The sequence below is a fragment of the Pygocentrus nattereri genome, chromosome 17 (assembly GCF_015220715.1).
Source record: "Pygocentrus nattereri isolate fPygNat1 chromosome 17, fPygNat1.pri, whole genome shotgun sequence".
In the NCBI taxonomy this organism is placed as follows: domain Eukaryota; kingdom Metazoa; phylum Chordata; class Actinopteri; order Characiformes; family Serrasalmidae; genus Pygocentrus; species Pygocentrus nattereri.
Window position 1 is genome coordinate 34517726 of NC_051227.1, and position 23341 is coordinate 34541066.

Here is a 23341-nt window from a genome sequence, read left to right on the forward strand (position 1 = left end):
TGCATTTATCCCAGGAAACACCAGTTTGTTATATCTGCAGTCAAGTCAGTTGTACCGATTGCCTACAGGTATTGTACTACTGCGCATGCGCGAGGGAGTTGTAGCCCCTCCGTGCAAGATGGTGAGCTGCTGTAGCACAGCCGCCGGTCTGCTGTAACTATCTTCTGAGTTATCTGGACAGTGATGGTGAGATAAGTGGGTGACCTATCATTAAATAAGTCTTCTACCCCGCATGGAGTGTATTCCTGTTTGTGTGCCTCCAAAGAAGCCAGGAATCCTTGCCATCTCTTCTACCACTCGCCCCCCCCCCCCCCCCCCCCCCCTCTTTTTTCACCATTACACAGTGAAGCTAATAAATTTCAGGAAAATTTTAAATTCCCCTTTAGTTGCTTTGATGGCTTAGAGGCTTGGCTATGTCATTTTAGTATCCATTTCCAGTCCAAACACCTGGTCAAAAAATGTGATTCATATTTATTTCATAGTATTAACATAGTACTATATTGGGGCAGTCATGGGCTGGAGGTTAGGGAACTGGCCCTGTGACCAGAAGGTTGCCAGTTCAATCCGCAGCGCCGACAGTCCATGACTGAGGTATCCTTGAGCAAGACACCTAACCCCCAATTGTTCCCCGGGCGCTGTGGATAGGGCTGCCCACCGCTCTGGGCAAGTGTGCTCACTGCCCCCTAGTGTGTGTATGTGGTGTTTCACTTCACGGATGGGTTAAATGCGGAGGTGAAATTTCCCTGTTTGTGGGACTACAAAGGGTCTCTTAAACAAAACATATTGTATACTGTACAGTGATCCCATGAAATGAGAAAAGTAGATAGATAGCAATAATATTGCAGCTATTGCTTAAATCACTTAAATACACACTTTTTCAAACCTTTAAAACACACCATTGTTTTTTATGAACTTCATGGCCTTATTTTTGAGTTCACTCTATTCCCCAAAGGTCAAAACCCCCACAGGACCATCATAGAGCAGGAATTGTTTTGGTGATGGATCATTCTCAGCACTGCAGTAACACTGATGTGGTGGAGGTGAGTTAGTGTGTTTTGCACTGGTCTGAGTGGATCAGACATAGTAGTGCTTTCTTCGGTTTTTAAACATCTGTCTCACTGCTGGACTGAGAACAGTCCACCTACCAAAGATATCCAGCCGACAGTGTCCTGTGACCTATAATTAGAGGATGACCAACACAAACTGTGCATCAACAGGTGACCTACCGTCTCTGACTTTACACCTACAAGATGGAACAACAAGGTAGGAATACTTAATAGAGTGGATAGTGAATGGACAGTGGAATGTTTTAAAAAACACTCTTATTCACTCAGACCAGCACAACACACACCAACACACCACCAGTGTTAGTCAGTGTTACTGCAGTGCTGAGAATGATCCACCACCCAAATAGTACCTGCACTGTGAGGGTCCATGTAGAGGGGACAACTATCTGTAAATGTACACATATACAGTAAGTGGAGCTGATAAAATGGACAATGAGACAAGGAGGTAGTATTAATGTTATGGCTGCGCTCTGTACAGCCTGCATTTCACTTAACAACTGCTTTATTATTGAACTTTGTGAATGTTTTACCCATATATATATATGTGTGTGTGTGTGTGTGTGTGTGTGTGTGTGTGTGTGTGTGTGTGTGTGTGTGTGTGTGTGTGTGTGTCACTCATATCACAGATTTTGTAACCGCTAAGAAAAAAAACACTTTCAGACAATGAGAAAATTATCACTTTTTATATTATTATTATTATTATTATCAAAACAAATACTAAGCTTTCAGTGAAATTAACGTTTATTTAGTTTTCTGTAAATGCTTTCATTGTTAGTCTGATTACAGGCCCTTGATTTGTTCTGCCATTCTGTGAAATCACTGCACAGTTCCACTTTTGGAAATTTCATCTCTGTTGTGTTAGAAAGCCTTGAGCTGAATGAACACTCACATTTTTAGGGCATGTTACATATTTTAGCACAAACATTGGCCTTTAAAAATGTTTATAACAACATCACGTCTTGCTTGAGGTTCATAATAATTTCAATGTAACAGGAAAACATCTGATCAAAGATAAAATAATATCAGGATAAAACAAGTCTTCTCTGTGTCTCGTGCTGTGAAGCTGCAGGTCTGAGAGCTCACACACAGGGGGAGGAGTACTCCGTCTCAGACGGGTCACCTGAATGAAAGATGTATTAAATTTCAGAAGCAATACAACCACAGTCATAGTGTAAGAATCACGTAGCCTAGGAAAATCTTACCTGTTTGGTAGTAATCATAGACTTTGATCACAGCTGGTTTGAGGTTCTTGACTGGAAGCACCTGTTTAATAAGTAGCTGATAATTCATAGGAGAATTCCTTGGGACCTGTTGAGCACAAACCAGACCCCCTGTAAAAACACTCCTTCATATCTCTTGTTGTTTGGACAGTTTCTGGTCCAGTTTGTTGTGAAATTAGCCTTTGTGTGTTTTTGGGTTATTATGGACATGCAAGAAGGTTTTTAATCTGTCGTCCTTAATGTTTGTATGTCTTACATTGTTTTAAAAATGCCTTTCAAAGCCTAGTGGGGGCTGTATTACTGAAATTTCTTATCCTTATTACTAGATTTAGATCTGACAGGTCAAGATAAAATTTTGCACAAGTTTGTATTGCAAAAGTAAAACTTATCTTAATTTAGGAATTATATCTTAACTCATTGAATCTTATCTAAAGTTAGGAAATCTACTCAAATGGTCAATAATCAACTGATACATGTTTTCAGTCACCGGACACTACATAGCCAGCTGAAATGTAAATACATAATCAAAATAATATTAAATGTTAGTTCGACAGCTGCCGTTACCAATGTAAAAAGTTTCAAAACAAAACTAAAGTGCGACAAATTTGAAGCTAAGTATACTGTGACAAAACCTCTGTTCTGTTTAACCACCACTCTGCAGTTTCAGTTTCAATTCATTTTATGTGATGAGGTTTCATGAACATGAACAAGGGAGGAGAGGCTAGGATAGGAAAATGTAGAGAATACACTTGCATGTCTGTCACGATTGGCCCCTCCCAGTCCTGCATGTATTGTTGGTTGGTAACAAATATAACAGTTCAATATCAACTTTGAGTGCTTTAGAATTTCTTAATTTCATATATAGTGCCACCAACTCAACCCCCTGCAGATTTTGCAGGTTTACACATTTGGAGTTAACTTAGCATTGTAAAATTTGGACTATAGATGAGCCTGGACATGTGAAATGCACTGTAGCAAAAAATAAGGTTATTCCTCTATTTATTTTATTATTTTTTTTTAATTTTCAAAAGTTTATTATTCAATTATTATTCAACCCCTCAAACCACCAAAATTCTGTTTGGTCAGGTAATTGAGGTAATTGAAGAACAATGAGCTTCACATTCTTGGATTAATTATTAGTGTTTTCCTGCCTTTTCTGACTATAAAAGCCCCTCCCCAATCAAGTGAACAGCACTCATACATGGTCAATTCCAAGCATTCCAAGGACATCAGAGACAAAATTGTCGAGGGTCACAAGGCTGGCAAGGGGTACAAAACCCTTTCCAAGGAGTTGGGCCTACCTGTCTCCAACACTGGGAGCATCATCTAGCAGTGGAAGGCTTATGGAACCACTGTTAACCTTCCACAGCCTGGACACCCTTTCAAAGTTTCCTCCTATGCTGAGGCCAGGCTTGTCCAAATGGTCAAGGCTGACCCAGGGGCAACAAGGAGGGAGTTCCAGAAAGATCTCGTGGCGGTGGGGACATTGGTTTCAACAAATACCATAAGTAACATATTCCACTGCAATGGTTTCCATTCCTGTCAAGCCTGTAAGCTACCTTTACTTTCAAAGTCAAGGTCCGTCAAAACTTTGCTTATGATCACCTGGAGGACTCTGAGGCAGACTGGTTCAAGGTTCAAGGTATGATGAGACCAAGATCGAGGTATTTGGTGCCAACCACACCCAGGGAGAGAGGATGGAACTGCATATGACCCCAAGAATACCATCCCTACAGTCAAGCATGGTGGTAGAAGCATCATGCTATGGGGCTGTTTCTTAGCCAAGGGGTGAGCATCCACAGGAAGATGGATTGCACAGCCTACCCGGAGATTTTGGCCCAAAACCTCTGTCCCTCCATCAAAGATCTTAAGATGGGTTGTCATTTCATCTTCCAACAGGACACGGCCAAGAAAACAAAGGCCTGGTTTAAAAGGGAGAAAATCAAGGCGTTGCAGTGGCCGAGGAAGTCTCCTGAGCTTAACCCAATTGAAAACTTGTGGAAGGAGCTCAAGATCAAAATCCACAAGAGATTCCTAAAGAACCTAGACAACTTGGAGAAGATCTGCATGGAGGAGTGAGCCAATATTACTCCAGAGACCTGGGCCGGCATGATCAAGTCCTATAAAAAACGATTAATAGCTGAAATCGCAAACAAGCATTATTATACACTCACCGGCTACTTTATTAAGTACACCTTGCTAGTAAAAGGTTGGACCCCCTTTTGCCTTCAGAACTGCCCTAATTCTTCATGGCACACTTTCAACAAGGTGTTCGAAACATTCCTCAGAGATTTTGTTTGGTTATTTGAGTTACTGTTGCCTTTCTATCATCTGGAACCAGTCTGCCCCTTCTCCTCTGACCTCTCACATCAACAAGGCATTTTCATCCACACAACTGACCGCTCACTGGATATTTCCTCTTTTTCGGACCGTTCTCTGTAAACCCTAGAGATGGTTGTGCATGAAAATCCAAGTAGATCAGCAGTTTCTGAAATACTCAGACCAGCCCGTCTGGCACCAACAACCACACCACGTTCAAAGGCACTTAAATCACCTTTCTTCCCCGTTCTGATGCTCGGTCTGCACTTCAGCAAGTTGTCTTGACCACCTCTACATGCCTAAATGCATTGAGCTGCAGCCGTGTGATTGGCTGATTAGCTATTTGTGTTAACAAGCAACTGAACATAAAGTGGCCCGTGAGTGTATATTATGTATGATAATGTAATTGAACAAATTGTAATGTTTAGGCATCTGTTAATAAATGCCACTTGTTCACAGTTTGAGGTTCTAACCTGTTGAACTTGCTAAATCTGGAGGGGGTTGAATAATACTTGAAGAAGCTGTAAGATGCTGTAAAATGAGAATTACTAAATTAAGGTTTGCAAATATGAGTTTGTGAAAAATCTTATCTTGACCTCTCAGATCGTAACTTAGGACAAACCATAAGTAGTATCTGTATTACAGACCCACAATAATTAAACACAATAATTAAGTACTGAATGAATGTACAGTATTTATTAATTGCTGATTACTCTATATCAATGTCCACAATAACTGAGGAGTATTTCACTGTTTATCTCTCACCTTTCTTATAAACATGTAAACATGGCCATCTATGGAATCGACCCGTTCCACAAGTGGGCTGTTTTTTAGCTGAAGAAACAAGATAATTACATCTCAGAAATGATTTATTAAATATTTGAATAGAGACATCAGTTGGCAGATCTAAATGAACAATTACTGCATATGTGTTTATTAATCTTTCAACACTACTTACAGTACTGGAATTTGCTGTGAATCCTGATAACATTTTTATATCCACTATGACCATGTTAGTGCTGTTTAATTCTTCATTATAACTGTAAAAATAAATGAACATCATGAGTTAGAGACTAGGCAACAGATATTGAAACTACTGTTATTATAATATAATATGAGCATATTTAGTTAGTCAAAGAATTCTGCAGTTATCAAATTAAGCTCAGATGACAGGTTGATACAGGCAGTACTGGAGATTGGCGCTGCCTTCTAGAAATTTGCAGTGATCAACTAAAGTGTAGTTATTCATTATTATTTTACTTCTCTACAAGCATTGTATCATCTACATGCATCATCGCCACTTGTCTTATGGTTAGGTATAAATTATATTTGTGTATTAATAGAAAATCCACTCTTACGTGACTGTGAAGTTGATAGCCAGGGTGTATCCAAATGATTTTGTGCAATTTCCATCAGTTTTAGCCTCGATGCTCAATGTTCTGGGTTCACTATTTGTGCGGATATTGTAGAAAAGAGCCACCTGCATTTGAGGATAAAAGAGATGACTACTTGATAAACTTATAATTCATATTAGTAAAAATAGTAACTGTAACGTACTGGAAAATGGTGCAAATTCTTAATGTAATTTTTCTAAAATTAAAAAGTGAATTCTAAGACTTCTTCCTTTCCATAAAATTCATATCTATTTTTTTTTTGTTGTTGTTTTTGTTTTTCATTACAACAATTTTAGCTGCCAACATGTGTTCTCATTTGCATGTGGATTTTGATTGGTTCATGCCAAGAACACAGGTGTCAATACTGTACTTTTAAAAAAGGACATCAATGTGCTAATCACTGTCACAATGACATTATAAATAGCTTTGATTTCCTATGCCACACATTTTGTGTGGCAAAACGCTTTTTCCGCCCAATGTGGTGAATCAGGCCCTCAATATGGCCAGAGTGTCCTCAGAAGGGCTACTAATGGCTACAAACACACACAAAACATACACCGCTTTAAAAAATAATAATAATAACTTATTTTCATTACCAGTTACATGAAACCCAGGTTGGCCAAAAATTTTTAGGTAGCCTGTCCCACCCTAATTCCCCCTCTTCACCACTGCATACTAGACACACTGACCTGCACAGACACGCAGGTGGAGCCTTTCACTGAAATGCTGTATTTGCCAGGAACAACCTGTAGTGGTCTCTCCTGGTACAATAGCTTGTTGCTCTGGTTCACATCAAAGTCATGACTCTCTTTATCTGACTGTACAGTTACTGTGCTGGAGCCATCTGAGCTGAACACTTTGGTGGAGTACAGAGCCAGAGCCTGGAGGGCCACCACTGTGTCCTGATCCAAACACAAAAACAAAAAGGAATTACACATTTACAGCTCTGATTTCTACAATGATGTATTATGTGATCAGAAAAGAAAGAGTTACTAAAAGGACTCAAATTTGAATACCTGGATGGAGGCGTAGCCTCCATAGGGATTCTGCTGCCTCACCAGCCAGCTGACAATCCTGTTAGCATAGCCCAAATCAGCAGCAGTGACTTCAGATGTAGTGAGAACAGCTAGCAGAACATAGGAGCTGATCTCCACTGACAAGGAGTCAGAGTCATCTGATGCTGACTGAGACCAGTGAAGGCGACCATCTGTATAAAAGAACAAGATATAACTCAAATAAGCTCAATCTAGAGATAATAATAGATGAACCATAAGCCTGTGAGCCCAAGACCAGGTGATTACAGTGATAGCAAGTGCATTGTGTAAACAGCATAGTCTGATTTCAATAGATCGGACTAAGGCAAAAGAGCTAAGTAATAAGGTTTTCAGTGCATGACTACCCTTTCATTAACAGTCAGTCTAGCAATCAATTTTCCCTTTAGCTGACTGCCCAAGTGCATTTGTATCTAAATGAGTGAATTACTGACAAAATATGAGTTTCTGTACTTATCAGATGATTAAGTGCATGTAAGTGCACTCAATGACTATTTCTTCTAATGATTTCATACCTCCTGAAATGGCAACACTATCCAACTTCTTCAGCAGCTGCTCCCAAGCATCATGCTCTCCAGCCAGGCTGAAAGTGTAAGCCAGCAGTGCAGTGGCATAGGTGTTTGTTAGGTTTCCAATTGAGGACTTCAGGCATGATAATCCTTTACTCACAACAGGATCCTACAATCAAAATGTAAATTAGAGTGCAGAAGAAAACTCAGTGGTTTGAAAGTCTTTCCATGGCTCAGGTGTTAAGACACACTGTACAATAACAGAGTGAAAAATCACTTCCCAACTTTGTAATCCATATGGACCATTTAAAGAATGTAGTGCTTTATGGACTCATGTGCGACCTGGTGTTGAGCAGTTCAGTTGCATCTGCTAAGTCTGTGTCAATCAATGACACAAAACAAACTTTGAGCACGTAGTCGATTTTTCTTTAAATTGTTTGCTGGAAAAGTCACAGAGATCCCTCTTTTTCTCTACCCCATGGAAGAGTTTCTCCTCTTCCATTTTGAGGTGGAATGCCAGTGCAACACATCAAAAACAGAAACGTGGTCATTAAAAACAACACGTAACATCTCATCACATTGTGCTCCACCACTTGCAGCAGTTGTAGGCAGATCCATTGATTATAATAGGAGTGTTTTGGTTTTATTGTTGTCACTTGTTCATGTTGCTTGCTGAAGGTGTAAAGGTCACATGATTGTAGAGCAAGCATCAAATTGAGCACGCTGCCAAATTCTTATGATGCTTTTTGTCTGTCCTTCATAAAGAAATTTACGTAGTGCATGTAAAGGTCATAATTGACACAGACTGATCAGTGTCCTCACCTGCACTTCTTCTCCCAGCTCAAGAAATGATGCAGTGATGTAAGCAGTGATGGTCATGTCATCATTTATTCCACCCTAGCAGACAGTAGAACATTACATTGAATACAGATACCAGTCCATTTAATTTACTGGGAAAAAAAATTGTTTCCAAAAACTCACGTTTGTGTATTTTAACATTTGTCCTCGTCTTATAAAACAGCCGTCTGGTCTCTGATTACTTATCAGCCATTTCTTTGCACGGTCAATGTTTTGTGGATCAATAAAGATGTAATGCTGTGCTTTGCCAAAAGTCTTCAGGACAAAAGCAGTTAACCTGGGGGTAATGATACTTTTTAACAAATATTTTGCATATTTTTGTGTATAATATATATATAATTTATGGCAGTTTAAAAAAAATCTTCCAGCTGCACGTGATCATTTTCTCACCATGTATTCCCCTCTCCGCTGCCAAATGTGCTGTAGGCACCATCGACATGCTTGTAGTTCAGTTGCCTCTGATATTCTGTGTAAAAGATTTTTTATCCTGGTCAGTTCAGACGTTCACAGTCTACTCATGATGGCTAAGATCGGAAACATATTCAATGCAAGTACACGAGCGCAAATGACAGCACTCAGCAAACACACTGCAAACACTCAGTCTCTCTGTAGAAACTCGCCATGAGTTCTTCTTTTGCTTATTCCACTGTAATACTCAGAATACAGCTAACGCTTGCATTGGAATACTACATGTGAAACTCCATCTGCGTAGCTCGAAGCATCTGTGTTTGCGTCTTTGTGGAAAATATGTTTCAAGATTCTTCATGAAGATAAGATCTCTCACCGCTCTTAAGGAAACCAGTAGCTCTCTCACGGATGGCTGCAGTGAGCTGTCCAGTGTTCTCCAGGTACTGAAGAATGTAGATGTTGGGGGCGAGGAGAGCAATGTTTTGTTCTTGACAGCCATGTGGCATCTTCAGCAGTCCATCAATATTCTTTAGTGCACGGCCCAGTATGTCTCCTACACAACAAGAATGCTAGTTAAGTATTCAGAGAAAATATCCTTTTGGACCTAGAAAAATACATATGTTGTTCATGAACATTCAAGACCACACAACCACCCTGCCAGAGTACAGCCAATTAAGAATCATGGTGTTTCTGTTCTTCTAGATATGTTTAGTCTCAAATTGTATTGAATGTGTCATGTTGTTTAGAAGGCTACACCTATTAGGGTTTTTTTTTGTGGTTTCTTTTGAGGAATGCACAACATAAGCATACAGCATGAGGTGTGCTTATGGTCTCTTTAGCTTGTTTACATTTGGTGAATAAAACTGGGCGATGGAGAAGGAGCATGTGAGGACGTGAAAGAGGTTTAAACAAGATAGGACACCCTGCAGCCGTGATCCGTGAAGGACACGGCAGCTTAATTTTTTTCTTTGGGTAAGTGAACTCCAAAAATAAGTAAACTAAACTTTTAAAAATTCAAAATATGAAAAGATAATGTTTAAATGCGGTTACCCTCCAGCACAGCCCTAGGGTTTTCGCTGCAGCCTCATAAGATTTTCAGTGATTTGGAATAAAATGTTCAGATTCTACATTCTTGTGTGTATGTCTAAACACCACGCTTTAAGAATGACACTAATTTTTCTTTCTTTTTTTTTAAATTATTTTTACCCAATTTTCTCCCCGCTTTAGATGTTTCCAATTCCACCCGCTAGTTAGGACTCCCCCAATCACACGATGGTACCAACACTAAGAGGGTGAAGACTAGACTAGCACAGGCTTTCTCCGAGACCTGGCTTGGACCAGCTTTTCACCCTCTCATGGATTCTTGAAGGGGCATGGGAGTTTACCAACCCATTCTATAAGTGTTTTGTGGACTTGGAGCAGGCTTACAACCATGTTCTGCGGAAATGAGCTCTCTTCACAGGGTGACAGGCTACATTCTACTTGATGAGGTCCCCGGGAATGAGCTGGAGGAAATTGCGCACAGGGTCGTCTGGGATTCTCTGCTCTCCCAACTGCCACCACATCCCTATCTGGACTAAGTGATTGATGATTTGTGGTTATTTTGTGTCCAGAAATGACGGCTGAAATAATACCACCTAAACACAAAAGTCTTCATACTAAATGTTTCCTTTCCTACCAAGCACTGAAACAGAAGCTCGTGCTGATCCCTCGATCACATCTTCAGGAAGAACCAGCTCCATCTCCTCTGAAACACTGTTTCCTGTGAGTGAAACAGGCAGTTTACTGTGCAGTACAGTCTGATGTTCACCCTCACTGTGAAGAATAAACATGTTAGTCAGATATAAATCATTTAAGTTGAAATGGTAAAATGTGTAGAACGAACCTCGTGGACACAGCAACCAACTCTGGCTCTTGGTCTTTTCTGTACCTTCAGGCTACGTAGGGAATTATTAATATTAATAATTATTAATTATTAATTAATATTAATAATAATAATAATAACAAAGAAGAAAAAGAAAAAAAGAAGAAGAAGAAGGTTACAGAATATTATTCAGCACAATACTGGTGTACAGTAATATGTATATTTAGAGGTTAGTGTGTATTTTTTAAATATATTTTTTATAACTTTGCATTCAAGTACCACAAGGGGGCCTCATACCTAACATTTTTAATCACCTCCGCACGCATGTGATGTGACAATAATCGGGATTTAAGTTGTTCGATATTATTATAATTAAAAATCATCATCATCATCATCATCAAACTCAACATTTTTAGTCCTACCTGTACAAGCAGGCTTCGTGTGACTGTGTCAATGCGGCCTCTCTCAGGCACACTCACAATCTCATTGTCACACACAGTCTGTGACTGTTCTGCCTCAGCACTGACCGTCACATTCAGGACCCCTAAAACACATCAAAAGATGCAGAGAGGAGTTTATTAGCACTAAAAACAATTCAGCAGAAATGAGAGGTTATGTCTGAACTCGAGAGGTTTAGAACTCACCAAGCACAGAGGGAACAAGAGTCCATTTGAAGATCTTTTTACTACTGGCACACAGACAGGATGAATACTCTCCATCAGAGGAGGCTTTCAGAGTGTAGAGTGAGGAAGGAGCTGGAGTCACTTTAACCTGTCCGTGAAGCAAAGAAGATCAGCTTACTGTGGATGTGAAGTGATGAGAGACTGGTGAAGACATAAAATGTTGATCTTACAGTACCATAATGCACTTGGAGAGATAGTTAAAGACAGTGGCCTTCAGCTCAAACTCCTCTCCCCGGATGATGGAGTAGGGCAGGGAGAGCTCCAGGAAGAAGGGCTGGGAGACACGAAGCTGAACAGGAGGAGCCAGACCCAGACCTTTAGAGGACAGACAGAAGGCATCTGCCTCCCAAGTGGTCATAGTATCATGAACAGTGACAGGAACCTGTGCTGATCCAGAGTCTCTGTTAAAAAGCATTGACATTTCAAGAATCAAAAGAAATTATCATTTTTTTCTGTTTATGACATTTGCATTAAGTACAAAAAGCATGTCACTATAACAGCAAAGAAAATTAAGAAAAAAAATTACTATTACGAAAACGTTTGTCAAAAAGCATGACATTTTTATAAGAGCTGCATTTCCTATTCCTACTCTCCTCCCTCGTTCTTCCCACCGTGGGCTGGAGGTTAGGGAACCAGCCCTGTGACCGGAAGGTTGCTGGTTTGATCCCCTCAGCTGACAGTGCATGACTGAAGTGCCCTTGAACAAGGCACCTAACCCCCAGTTGCTCCCCGGGTGCTGTGGATAGGGCTGCCCAGTGCTCTGGGCAAGTGTGCTCACTGCCCCCTAGTGTGTGTGTTCACTAGTGTGCATGTTTGTGGGTGTTTCACTGCACGGATGGGTTAAATGCAGAGGATTTAATTACACAATGACAATGTTTCTAAATTCATATGTTGAACTCACAAAATGGGGCAATTTAACTTAACACAGAGCTCTTGAACTGCCTGTATCTGAGTTACGCTGGCTTTACTTTCATATTAATAACCCTAGAAAATAGTTAACAGAAATAGCGTACAAAAATAAGGGAAAAAAAAACAGCAAGGACCACTGGAAAAATATATGAAGACATATAAATGCTGCACATATGTAAACACACCTTGATGTGTTCACAGTGTAAATTGTAGTTGCCAAAAGTACAAACAGCTACTTTGGTTAATTAGTGCACTAGTGAAACAGGTTTTATTTGCATTTTTTAAAAATATCTTTGCGTAACTGTCAAGTCGTATAAAACTTTGTTGCAGGCGACTAAAAACATACAAAGTTTCACTAAGTAAAGCGAGCTTTGGACCAAACAGAAGCAAACAGACACTCAGACTGTATACATTAAAACACTACAACTAACAGGCTGACAGGCTAGCTTCAGCATTCAAGCCTCAAGCCATGTTGGTCTTCTTGGCGAAAAACACAGGCCTGATTCATAATTTATAGAAATAAAATATCAAATGAATTCAGAGTCACAATAATGGTCAGAAAAAAATATTGCTCCAATTTGAATTGTGCAATCACTGTTGGTATGGCCATAACAAACAGTCAGCCATTTAAAAGCAATCATGTGAAAACCTTTAATCCTGCTTACAGCATGCACGGCCAAGTAACTGAGATGAGTGCATGTGCCTAGTTTGTGCTTGGTTTTCTTTAATGGAACTTGAAGGGGTGTTGGATTAGCATCAAGGTGAGAAGGAGCTCATCTAATTGACATACTGCTGAATAAGTGCTGAGTGGTTTACATTTATATTAAACAAAAGTTTAAAATAACAGAGCTACTGTTTAGAGCTCACTGTTCATTTTTCAGGAAAGCACATTTCCATGCAATAGTGAATTTGTTGAGGGAGTTTCAAACGGTTTGCTTTCACCTGCTTTCCTTATCGTATTGGTTTATTTTTGGTTGTATAATAGTATTTCTTTTGCAATGCATTGCTTTATTTTTTTGTGTTGTTTGTTTCAGTCATTTTTGTATCTAAGTAAAGAATATTTAAGTTTTAATATATTTATACTGGAATTTGAAAAAATGCTTTTCTCCAAAAATTCCTTCAATCTGTGTGCTCCCAAATACCCCCTGACACGGTCCATCCTTAGCAGATATTCTGCCCTATTCATTCAGCCGTAATACCCACCTAATCCAATTAACTCTAGCGGCTCTAACCCAGAGCGGTGGGCAGCCCTATCCACGGCGACCAGGGAGCAGTTGGGGGTTAGGTGTCTTGCTCAAGGACACCTCAGTCATGGACTGTTGCCCTGGGGATCAAACCGGCAACCTTCCGGTCACAGGGCCAGCTCCCTAACCTCCAGCCCACGACTGCCCCAAATAACTTTGAGAAGTAATTTGCTGATTCACTAACCCCACTTCAGCAAGTTGCCATATCCAAGTTTCTGGGGAAACGGGTCCAGACTCTGCATTCGTGCTGTGTCTTGAACGACCATGATCTGCAATGAACCCACCTTAAAATCCACAAAGAATTAGCAGAGCGTATACTGTATATATTACAGTATACAATATATTACTGCACAACCTGTTAAACATTCTTGCAAATAGCAAGCAGAGGAAATCGATGTACAAACAGAACCTCCAACATACGTTCACCATAGCGTCGAGGCGGAATATCTGTGTGTCTGAAACATTCCTCATTTCTCCGAGCCAAATTGGTTGCCACCTTAATCCCCACACCCTGTACGAAGATGAAAAAGAGACCAATTCACTTTCAAATAATACATGCAAATTCTCTTTTCTCTTTAGATTTAATTATATAGCGTCAAAATATTTGTACCAAGTTATTTATACAAGCATTTACACTGTATTTGACAAACAGTCAGTTACCTTTAGAATATTGTCAACATGGGCTTGTGTCTTGTAGCTAAAATGCAGACACTTCTGACCATCAAAAAGTTCAAAGGTATAACCAGACACTGATGTCACTGGCAACAAGTTGAAGACCTAAGACAGACATAAATGAACTTAATAATTAAATTATCATTATCATTATTATTATTTCTTGCAAAATAACACATACAAACACTGTGTGTATTATTAACGTGGGGGAAAAAAGGATTTTCCACTTCCTCTGTTGCTCTAAATGTATGTGTATTGAATAAGCATATGAAAGATTCTATTTTATTCTATTGCTGCTGTATTAGTGCAATACTGTGCTATTGTGATGAATCAGGCTGGGATGAATACACCAGGCGCAAAGAGAAGGGCTTTTAATAAGAACCAAATTCACACCATTGAAACCGGTCAGGGTCGATACCAAAAATCCAGTAATGTGTAAACATGAGGTTAAGAGTAAAAACACTTGAATTAGATCACTATTACTTTGCTGGCGCTTGTCAATATTCAGGAGAGCTGGGTATCTGGAACAGTAATGACTGGCTGATAGTTTTGACGTATAAGTCATGTGATCTGTGGATGCATCCTGGGAAGTGGATTTTTCTGGGAGATCAACCTCTGAGCCGACTGAGCCAGAGGGACGCGTAACAGCTATTTTAATTAATAGTTCACCCAAAAATCACATTTACACTACTCCAGAAAGAAAACTTCTGCACAAGACGATGAGCTTGTTAAAGGCTGTAATCAGCCCCAGCCATGCCAAACAGAGAGTAAGGCTTTAAGCTAACAGCTAGCTCTATCATTAGCTCAGGTCTGCAATCACTTGCATTCAAGCTTTCACTGAGTGTGTTTACATCCATCCATCCATCCATCCATCCATCCACCCATTATCTTCCGCTTCTCCGGGGTTCGGGTCGCGGGGGCAGCATCCTAAGCAATGAAGCCCAGACCTCCCTTTCCCCAGCCATTTCCACCAGCTCTCCAAGGGGGATTCCGAGGCGCTCCCAGGCCAGCTGGGTGATATAGTCACGCCAGCGTGTCCTGGGTTTTCCCCAGGGTCTCCTCCCAGGTGGACTTGCCAGGAGGCATCCTAACCAGATGCCCGACATGAAGAAGCAGCAGCTCTACTCCGAGTCCATCCCGGATGACCAAACTTCTCACCCTATCTCTAAGGGAGAGTCCAGACACCCTGCGGAGGAAACTCATTTCGGCCGTTTGTATTCGCGATCTTATTCTTTCGGTCATTACCCAAAGCTCATGACCATAGGTGAGGGTGGGAACGTAGATCGACCAGTAAATCGAGAGCCTTGCCTTATGGCTCAGCTCTTTCTTGTAAGGTGTTTATATGACCATTTGAATAATCGGAGGATCAGATTATCCTGTTACCAATAGGATCAGATTGAGTGCATGTAAATGACACAGTTCTACCTGTTCTACAGGAATAAACACAGAACAAAGTGGCTCACCCCATTCCCATCCCATAAGGACAAACCCAGAGAATAAAGCTACAGAAACCCAGAATAAACAAGCAGAATATTTATTGAACATGCTAAAGAATATAAAGCTCCTGTTGGAACAAAACTGTCCATTTTTATCACTTTTTTACTTTTTTTAAAGAATCGGAAAAGGCCAGTTGAGATTTATAGGTGTTTCAGTATAATAGGAGCAATGGAAAATGTTCCAAAATTACTTGAATAAAATTCTTGCTCTATTGACTTTCATTTGAAGTTAAAAATCTCCTCTAAGTAAACATTTTGGAGATATGAGGTTTTGTCATGACAGCAACAATGAACACACATACACACACACTTATAAACGGAGGGTCATTCTCAACACTGCCACTGACATGGTGGTGGTATGGTAGCGTGTTGCACTGGTACAAGTGGATCAGACACCTCAGTGTCACTGCTAGACTAAGAATCGTCCACCAACCAAACACATCCAGTCAAAAGCATACTGTGAGCAGAATCCTGTGACCACTGACGAAGGAGTAGAGGAGGACCAAAACAAACTGTGCAACAGATGAGCTACCGTCTCTGATTTTGCATCTACAAAGTGGACTTTGGTGACTGTGCAGTCGGAGTTTTTCCTGGTGGACGAGAGGGTCGCCTCAATGTGAATTAAAATCACAAAATATTCTGCCTTTTTGGAGCAAGTGGGTGGGGTTCTGGAAAGGGTCCGTAGTGCCAAACTCCACAGACTTACTGGGAGACTTCAATGCTCACGTTGGCAATAACTGGGAGACCTGAAGAGGCGTGATTGAGAAGAATGGCCTGCCCGATCTAAACCCAACTGGTGAATTGTTATTGGACTTCTATGCCAAGCATGGACTGTCCATAACGAACACCAAGGTCAAACAAAAAATGTTCATAAGTGTACATGGTACCAGAGCTCCTTGGTCAAAGGTCATTGATCAACTTTATTGTTGTTTCATCTGACTTGGGACCATATGTTCTGGACACTCGGGTGAAGAGAGGTGCCGGGACTACTACTCTGGGCCATTCAATCTCTGTACTCCTGGAGTGAGAGCTGTGTTCGTATACTCTGCATTAAGTCAGACTCTTTCAGTGCTAGCATTGGACTTTGCCAGGGTTGTACCCTGTCTCCACATGTCAGGGCGTAGTCTGGTTCAGGAGCGCATTATGTGTGGAGGCCAGAGGGTGGTGTTTGTGCTATTTGCAGATGATGTTCTTCAGGCTGAATCATATGGATGCCTCCAACGCTTACTGGAGTGGTTTGCAGCTGAGTGTGAAGTGGTTGGTATGCAGATCAACACCTCCAAACCTGAGTCCATGGTCTTAGACCAGAAAATGATAGCATGCCCATTCCAGGTAAGGGCAATGGACTTGGTTTAAGTATCTTGAGGTCTTGCTCACAAGTGTTGGGAAGAAGGACCATGAGATAGGCCGCAGGCTGGGACTGGTGGCAGCAGTAATGTGGTCACTCTACCGGACTGTAGTGGTGAAGAGGGAGCTGAGCCATAAGGCGAAGCTCTCTGTTTACCAGTCAGTCTACATCCCAACCCTCACCTATGGTTATGAGCTGTGGGCAATGACTGAAAGAGTGAGATCGCGAATATAAGCGGGCAGAAATTAGCTTTCTTTGTAGGGTGGCAGGCTACACTCTATTTTATAGAATGAGGACATCCGGTCATCCGGGAGGACTGGCTTGTAAGAGTCGCTACTCCTCCGCATTGAAAGGAGGCAGCTGAGGTGGTTCGGGCATCTGATCCGGATGCCCCCCTGGACGCCTCCCGGTGGTGGTGTACCAGGCACGGCCTACTGGGACAAGACCCCGGCATCATCCTAAAACCCGCTGGAGGGATTATATCTCCAATTTGGCCTGGGAGCGGCTTGGGGTCCCCAGGAATAAGCTGGACAAAGTTGCGGGGTACGTCTCTGATTCTTTGCTATTTCAGCTGCCACTGCGATCCTATCTGGACTGAGCGGTTAACGACAATGACTTGGCAATGCAACATGATCTAAATCCACATTATCAAATCCTTGAATAGCTCCTAGCTCCTATTTAATTTAATCCTGGTTGTTGCAACCTGCCCCAAGTCATAACTGTGTGAAAAGTTCTCATTATTATGACTGACAAAATGTTTACATTTTTCTCAGCGGTGGAAACAGGCAAATTTTCAGAATGAGCATATATTTACAAAGAAATGTTAATGAGGTATACATTGAAAATGTTATCTTTGCACTGTTTTCATTTAAAAATACAGGTCAAGGAAGTGATTTACTACTCTCTGCTTTCTGTTTATGCTTGAATTTAGCATACTGTTTGACTGGACATCAACAAAGAGTATTTTGTTAGTGGGTTGCTACCAGGTGGCAACGCTACTTGCTTTGTATGGTTGAGTCACATAATGTATATGCAGTTCATGTCCTCTTATAAAATAGGTGCCGCTAAACCTGGAACAGAGAAATGGTGATAAATAAAATCCTTAATATTGGTGCATTTAGCAAGCTATGTAACTCACAGCCAATCATTTCCGGTTGCATACCCCCGCACCTCTTAATGTATCTGGCAGAAAACGGAGATCACTTTCAGCATCACATGTCTTAGAATGGTTCATCTTAACATGAGTTACAACAGAATATTCAGGGCACGTTGTTTCATTCTGATTGCTTTGTCCTAGCGAGAGTTATTACAGAATATTCAGGGATGCTTTTGAGTCTTTGTAGAATTAAACATTACAGTTTAAAATATAAGACAATCAATCTGTCAAACTGTCTAATCATGATAATATTTAAAATTCAAATAATATAGAAGGTTGGATGAACCCTTTGTCAAAAAACATAGAAAGACTAAACCTCACCAAATGGTCAAATGGTTTATGCCACCCCTAACAGAGTGTTTGCTAGCCATTTCCCTGGATGCCCACCGGCCTGTCCTAATCCTCTTTACACAGTACGTCCTATGCTTTAATACATGCACATCAACTCATAAGAGGTTGATAATCAGATGAGAATTTGTTATTTAGATCAGGTGTGTTGGGACAAAGTAAAGCATTGAAATGAACAGTTGAGGGCCTCAAGGACCAGAATCAATATTCATTAAACCTGAACATCACCTCGTCAGCATTCAGGCGTTTTCCTTGCTCCATGCTGAACACACTCTGATCCACAGCACTGAGTCCACACAGTGAACCAGGCTGAGCTGAGAGCTGGAGAGTGTTTTCCTCACCAGGAACTGCCTCAGTGGGAGAGAACTGCAGTGAGACCTGAAGATCATGATGGAAACAGGTTTAGACAGTTTTTTTCATATTAATAATGATTGATTTAAAGCCACCATCTACCTTAAAATACAAAAACATAGATTAAAAAAACCACATGTCAATATTACCTTGTTTCTGAAGCATTTTTCCACATTAAATTTCTTGGTAGCAGTGATGATCTTCTCACTGGGCAGCACACAGTACACCAGAACCTGCACTACAGGAGCCAGACGAGCATCAACAGACAGTCTGAATGAGACTTTTCCCTCTATGAGCTTTTTGGATTCTTTCACTTCAACTTTCTCATATCCATGATGGACTATGGCTCCTTTAGACATGACCTGCACCAAAGAACCAAAAAACATCATATTGAAAATACAACCAGCTGTGTTTTTACTTAAAGCTGTCTAAATAGAGGAAATGAAATACAAGTGCTCACTTTAAAACAAACTTAATGTACTCACCATGTATATAATATCAGTGCTGTAATTCTCAGCAGTTTCTCCAATAATGTAGTACTTAATATTTATAGAAAATTCAGAACCACATCGAAGTGGTTCCTCCAAGCTCTCTACTGATAGTTCACTGTGCACTGGCTTGTAAGGTTCAGCAGGTCGGTGTCGTTCAAAAAATGCAAAACTTATTTTAGAAAAAGGCATATCAAATTCCTTTAATTTGCTAGGTGGGTACAAACTTCCCTAGAAAACAATGAAACAAGAATTTGCTTTAATAAAAGACAGTGAACACAAACTCTCTGAAAACATTTGATAATCATACCATACCATCAGTGCAAACCAGGATCGTGATGCATTAACTGAGAATCTGGCCAATCCATTGATATCTGTAGTGAGATTTTGAAGTAGTTTTGGAGACCAAGCATCACCTTTCATAAGATAAACGTTCTTGTTAGGAATTGGTTTTCCAGTGAACTTTGTGACTTTGATCTGTTGATCAGGGGGAAAACAACATTTTTTGTCAAACTGTGAATTAAAAAAAACTGAGAAGCAAAACAAGTAAAAGTACTAAAGAAAGACTGCATGTAAAACACTCACCTTTCCCTCTATAACTGTGTCCAATTCTAAAGTTTCAGGTACATCAAGAAACTCAACTTCACCAATGTCATCAGTAATCTCTATAGATTCATATTTTTCCATGGAAAAGTCTAGAACAAAAACAAACATGTTACTAAACATCTAAAAATGAAATGCACATTGTTTCATTATTATGATTTGCCACAAGTGCATTTCTCTCTCAATTATATCATCTGTAAACTTCCAGAAATAAAAGTTATGAAACTATCACTGGGGCAGTCCCCCTCTTGTCACTTTGGTGGTTCGCTCAAGGGTACATCTCACTACCTTTAGTCACGGAAACATAATTGTACCATAATCCATCCTATATTTTCTTAGCTGTACTGATTCCACACACCTCATCCTATCTCCAGGCTTTTTATTTTATTGGTCCATTTTAAAACATTAGGGTCTGAAAAGGTACAAATATGTAACTCTCACCTAGGAAAACTTACTCAAAGGGATACAACTAGATCTTAAAGCCACTTTTAGGGAACATTTACATTGTGTGTACCTTCATGAACGGAAATGTACCTGCACAGTACCGTTATTTCTAACAGTGTTCTGTATGTCATACCTACTGTATGTAGGTGTAAAAATCACCTGTTCCTTCCTCTGTGACTGTAACATTAGCATCAAGATAATTTAAATACCATTCATGATTTTTGACAGTGAAATGTGACATGTTGAATACTGGAGAGGCACATCCATTCTCTTTTATCTACAGGAAAAAAGAAAAAAGAAAATACATTGTGAGAATGTCTCATTAGTAAAGAAACTGTATCCATCTAATATAGTATTAGATACAGTACACACCTCCGCAGTTTCAACCATGCATAATGAAGTAAACCGACGGAAATAGCTTGCCCAGCACACTTGCACAAGTGCTTTACCAGGTACCGGCAGTCCATAAGTGTACCTTCAAAAATACACTTTCTTTTTTTTTAAAAATTAGGCAGAGAGTATAAACACACTGTATAGTTTGTTTTTTATTGACATTTTATTCATATATGCCACATTTTACTGAAACTGTTCAACTTCAGAGTTAGAAATACATTTTAGACTTTAAACTGACAAACTTTAGACTCAAATCTTATTACTTTGACTGACCCTTTTAAAATCCCATTTCCAAAAAAAGTTGTGGTGCTGCGCAAAATGTAAATAAAACAAAATGCAATGATTTGCAAATTATTCAATGCTCAATCATTCTTTGAAAGTACAAAAGACAACCTATTAAAATGTTGAAACTGAAAAATTTTATTGTTTTTTGAAAAAGATATGCCCATTTTGAATTTCATGCCAACAGAGTTGGGACGGGTTACAATAGAGTTAGGACAGGGCAACAAAAGGCTGGTAAAATACACCTAGTGGTTATTTGGCAATGGCTAGTGTTTAATTGGCAACAGGTCAGTGTGATGATCTTCCCCTCTGTGAAAGACTGCCTGAGCAAATAGTGCAAGATTTCAACATTTCTCAACATAAAATAGCACTTCGGGATTTCATCATCTATGGTAAATATCTTTAAAAGATTCAGGGAATCTGGAGAAATCTCTGTATGCAAGGGGCAAGGCCAAAAAACAGTATCTGCTGCCTGTAATCTCTGGGTCCTCCAAGAGCACTGCATTAAAAACAGATATGATTCTATAGAGGAAATCACTGCATGAAAGCCATTGTCTGAAAATTCATCTCTGCATCCACTAACGCAAGTTAAAACTCAAAGGCAAAGAAGACACCCCATTTAAACAGGATCCAGATTCGCTGCCACATCCCAAGCACATTTAATATGGACTGAGGGAAAGTGGAAAAGTGTCATGGCCCGATTTAAAGTTGTTTTTGGATATCATGGACACTGTATCCTCCGGGCTATGTGTATGGCATGGGTGACATGCACATCTATAGAGGCACCATTAAAGCTGAACAACATATACATGTTTCGGAGACGTCTTCTTTAGGGAAGACCTTGATTACTTTAGCAAGACAATGACAAACCAACAGCATTGCTCCATGTTAAAAGAGCCTGCCTGCAGTCCAGATCAGTCATCCACTAATATCATTTGATGCACTATGAAATGAAAAATACTGCAAGAAAAATCCTGTACCAAACAAAACTTTCAAAACTACAGCAAATGGTCTCCTCAGTTCCTAAACACTGTATTGTTAAAAGAAGAGGTGATGAAACACAGCGGTAAACATGCCCCCGTCCCAATTTTTTTGGATTGTGTTGTTGGCATCAAATTAAAAAATGGGCATATGTTTTTCAAAAATATAGTTTACTTGATTTGCATATCATTGCATTCTATTTTAATTCACATTCTGCACAGTGACCCAGTGTTTTTGGAAATGGGGTTGTTTACAGTATCTTAATAACATTTATTTTATTAAAAAAAAAACTGATTCCATTTTGTCACGTCAATCATAACACTACTGAAACTTTACCAATTGTTTTAGTAGTGATTGCTGCTGTCACGGTTTCCCCTTGTTCTTGGGTTTGTTTCTTGCTCTGTGTTGTAGCCATGTGCTTGTTTTTGGTTCTTGTGCTCCTCCTTTTCACCTGTGTGTAATCTGTCTCCTCCCTCTCCCAGGTGTTCCCCATTTCTTGTAACCTTTATCTAGTCCTTTGTTTTAGCCAATGGTTGTCTGGTCTACTCTTCACTCATCACTCGTGACTTTGTCTTATGCAGTTGTTATTTCCCTGCCTTGCGTTTTGTTTGTGCTTCTTTGTTTAAGCCCTGTAGTTTGTTACTTTGCACTTTGCTAGTTTGTTTTTGTTACTAAAGTCTGCTTGCACTTAAATCCAGCCTGCCTGCGCATACCATACATGACAGATGCTTTGATATAAAGCTTGGATACCTGCATGTTATGTCACAAGGTTATGTTAAAGGTAGATTTCGCTGGTGCCATTACATTAATTTTCACAAAATCTCCATCATTTATATCTCCAGTCTGCAAAGACTGAATAAAACAGTCTTATTTTCTGTTTTATGTTTGACATTCACTCTTGAAACCATCACTCACTTTGCACAAACCTCGATCTTCATTTCCTCGTCATGAAGGCTCTGTTTTTGAGGCACTTTCACTGTAATCTCAAACCTGGGTAGAACTAAAAGTCCAATTTGCCTTGTTATGGCATCACATTACACAGCTAATTTATTATCAGTAGAAAAACTAATGTAATGCTGGCACTTACCGTTCTTCTTCACTTTAAAATGATGTGTGACTGACCTAACCTTCAGTTTATACTGGCCCTCAGGAGCCTCAGGATTCAGCTTGTGTGAAAGCTGCACTATCAGACTTTGGGAAGACACATTCGTCCACTGACCAATCCTGTTACCTTTATTATCCTGTTTGGTTC

At 40.0% G+C, this 23341-nt stretch overlaps 1 protein-coding gene across 1 annotated transcript in view; it reads right to left on the bottom strand.

Moving 5' to 3' along the window:
* Positions 1-1735: 1735 nt before the first annotated feature.
* LOC108439978 (alpha-2-macroglobulin-like) overlaps positions 1736-23341 on the bottom strand; it is a 28819-nt gene continuing 7213 nt past the window's right edge. Inside the window, exons 6-34 of the mRNA XM_017718660.2 lie at positions 23177-23330; positions 23005-23089; positions 20806-20908; positions 20593-20710; positions 19972-20081; positions 19702-19863; positions 19384-19617; positions 19048-19260; positions 18776-18925; positions 14188-14304; positions 13948-14038; positions 13712-13811; positions 11550-11775; positions 11336-11462; positions 11114-11235; positions 10713-10764; positions 10506-10589; positions 9204-9380; positions 8810-8885; positions 8543-8696; positions 8384-8458; positions 7568-7730; positions 7017-7207; positions 6690-6902; positions 5965-6086; positions 5565-5646; positions 5372-5440; positions 2270-2375; positions 1736-2187 (exon numbers count right to left, since the gene is read on the bottom strand). Coding sequence (XP_017574149.1) covers positions 2147-2187; positions 2270-2375; positions 5372-5440; positions 5565-5646; positions 5965-6086; positions 6690-6902; positions 7017-7207; positions 7568-7730; positions 8384-8458; positions 8543-8696; positions 8810-8885; positions 9204-9380; positions 10506-10589; positions 10713-10764; positions 11114-11235; positions 11336-11462; positions 11550-11775; positions 13712-13811; positions 13948-14038; positions 14188-14304; positions 18776-18925; positions 19048-19260; positions 19384-19617; positions 19702-19863; positions 19972-20081; positions 20593-20710; positions 20806-20908; positions 23005-23089; positions 23177-23330 — 3717 coding nt within the window. The 3' untranslated portion in view covers positions 1736-2146. The remainder of the gene's footprint in view (positions 2188-2269; positions 2376-5371; positions 5441-5564; positions 5647-5964; positions 6087-6689; positions 6903-7016; positions 7208-7567; positions 7731-8383; positions 8459-8542; positions 8697-8809; positions 8886-9203; positions 9381-10505; positions 10590-10712; positions 10765-11113; positions 11236-11335; positions 11463-11549; positions 11776-13711; positions 13812-13947; positions 14039-14187; positions 14305-18775; positions 18926-19047; positions 19261-19383; positions 19618-19701; positions 19864-19971; positions 20082-20592; positions 20711-20805; positions 20909-23004; positions 23090-23176; positions 23331-23341) is intronic.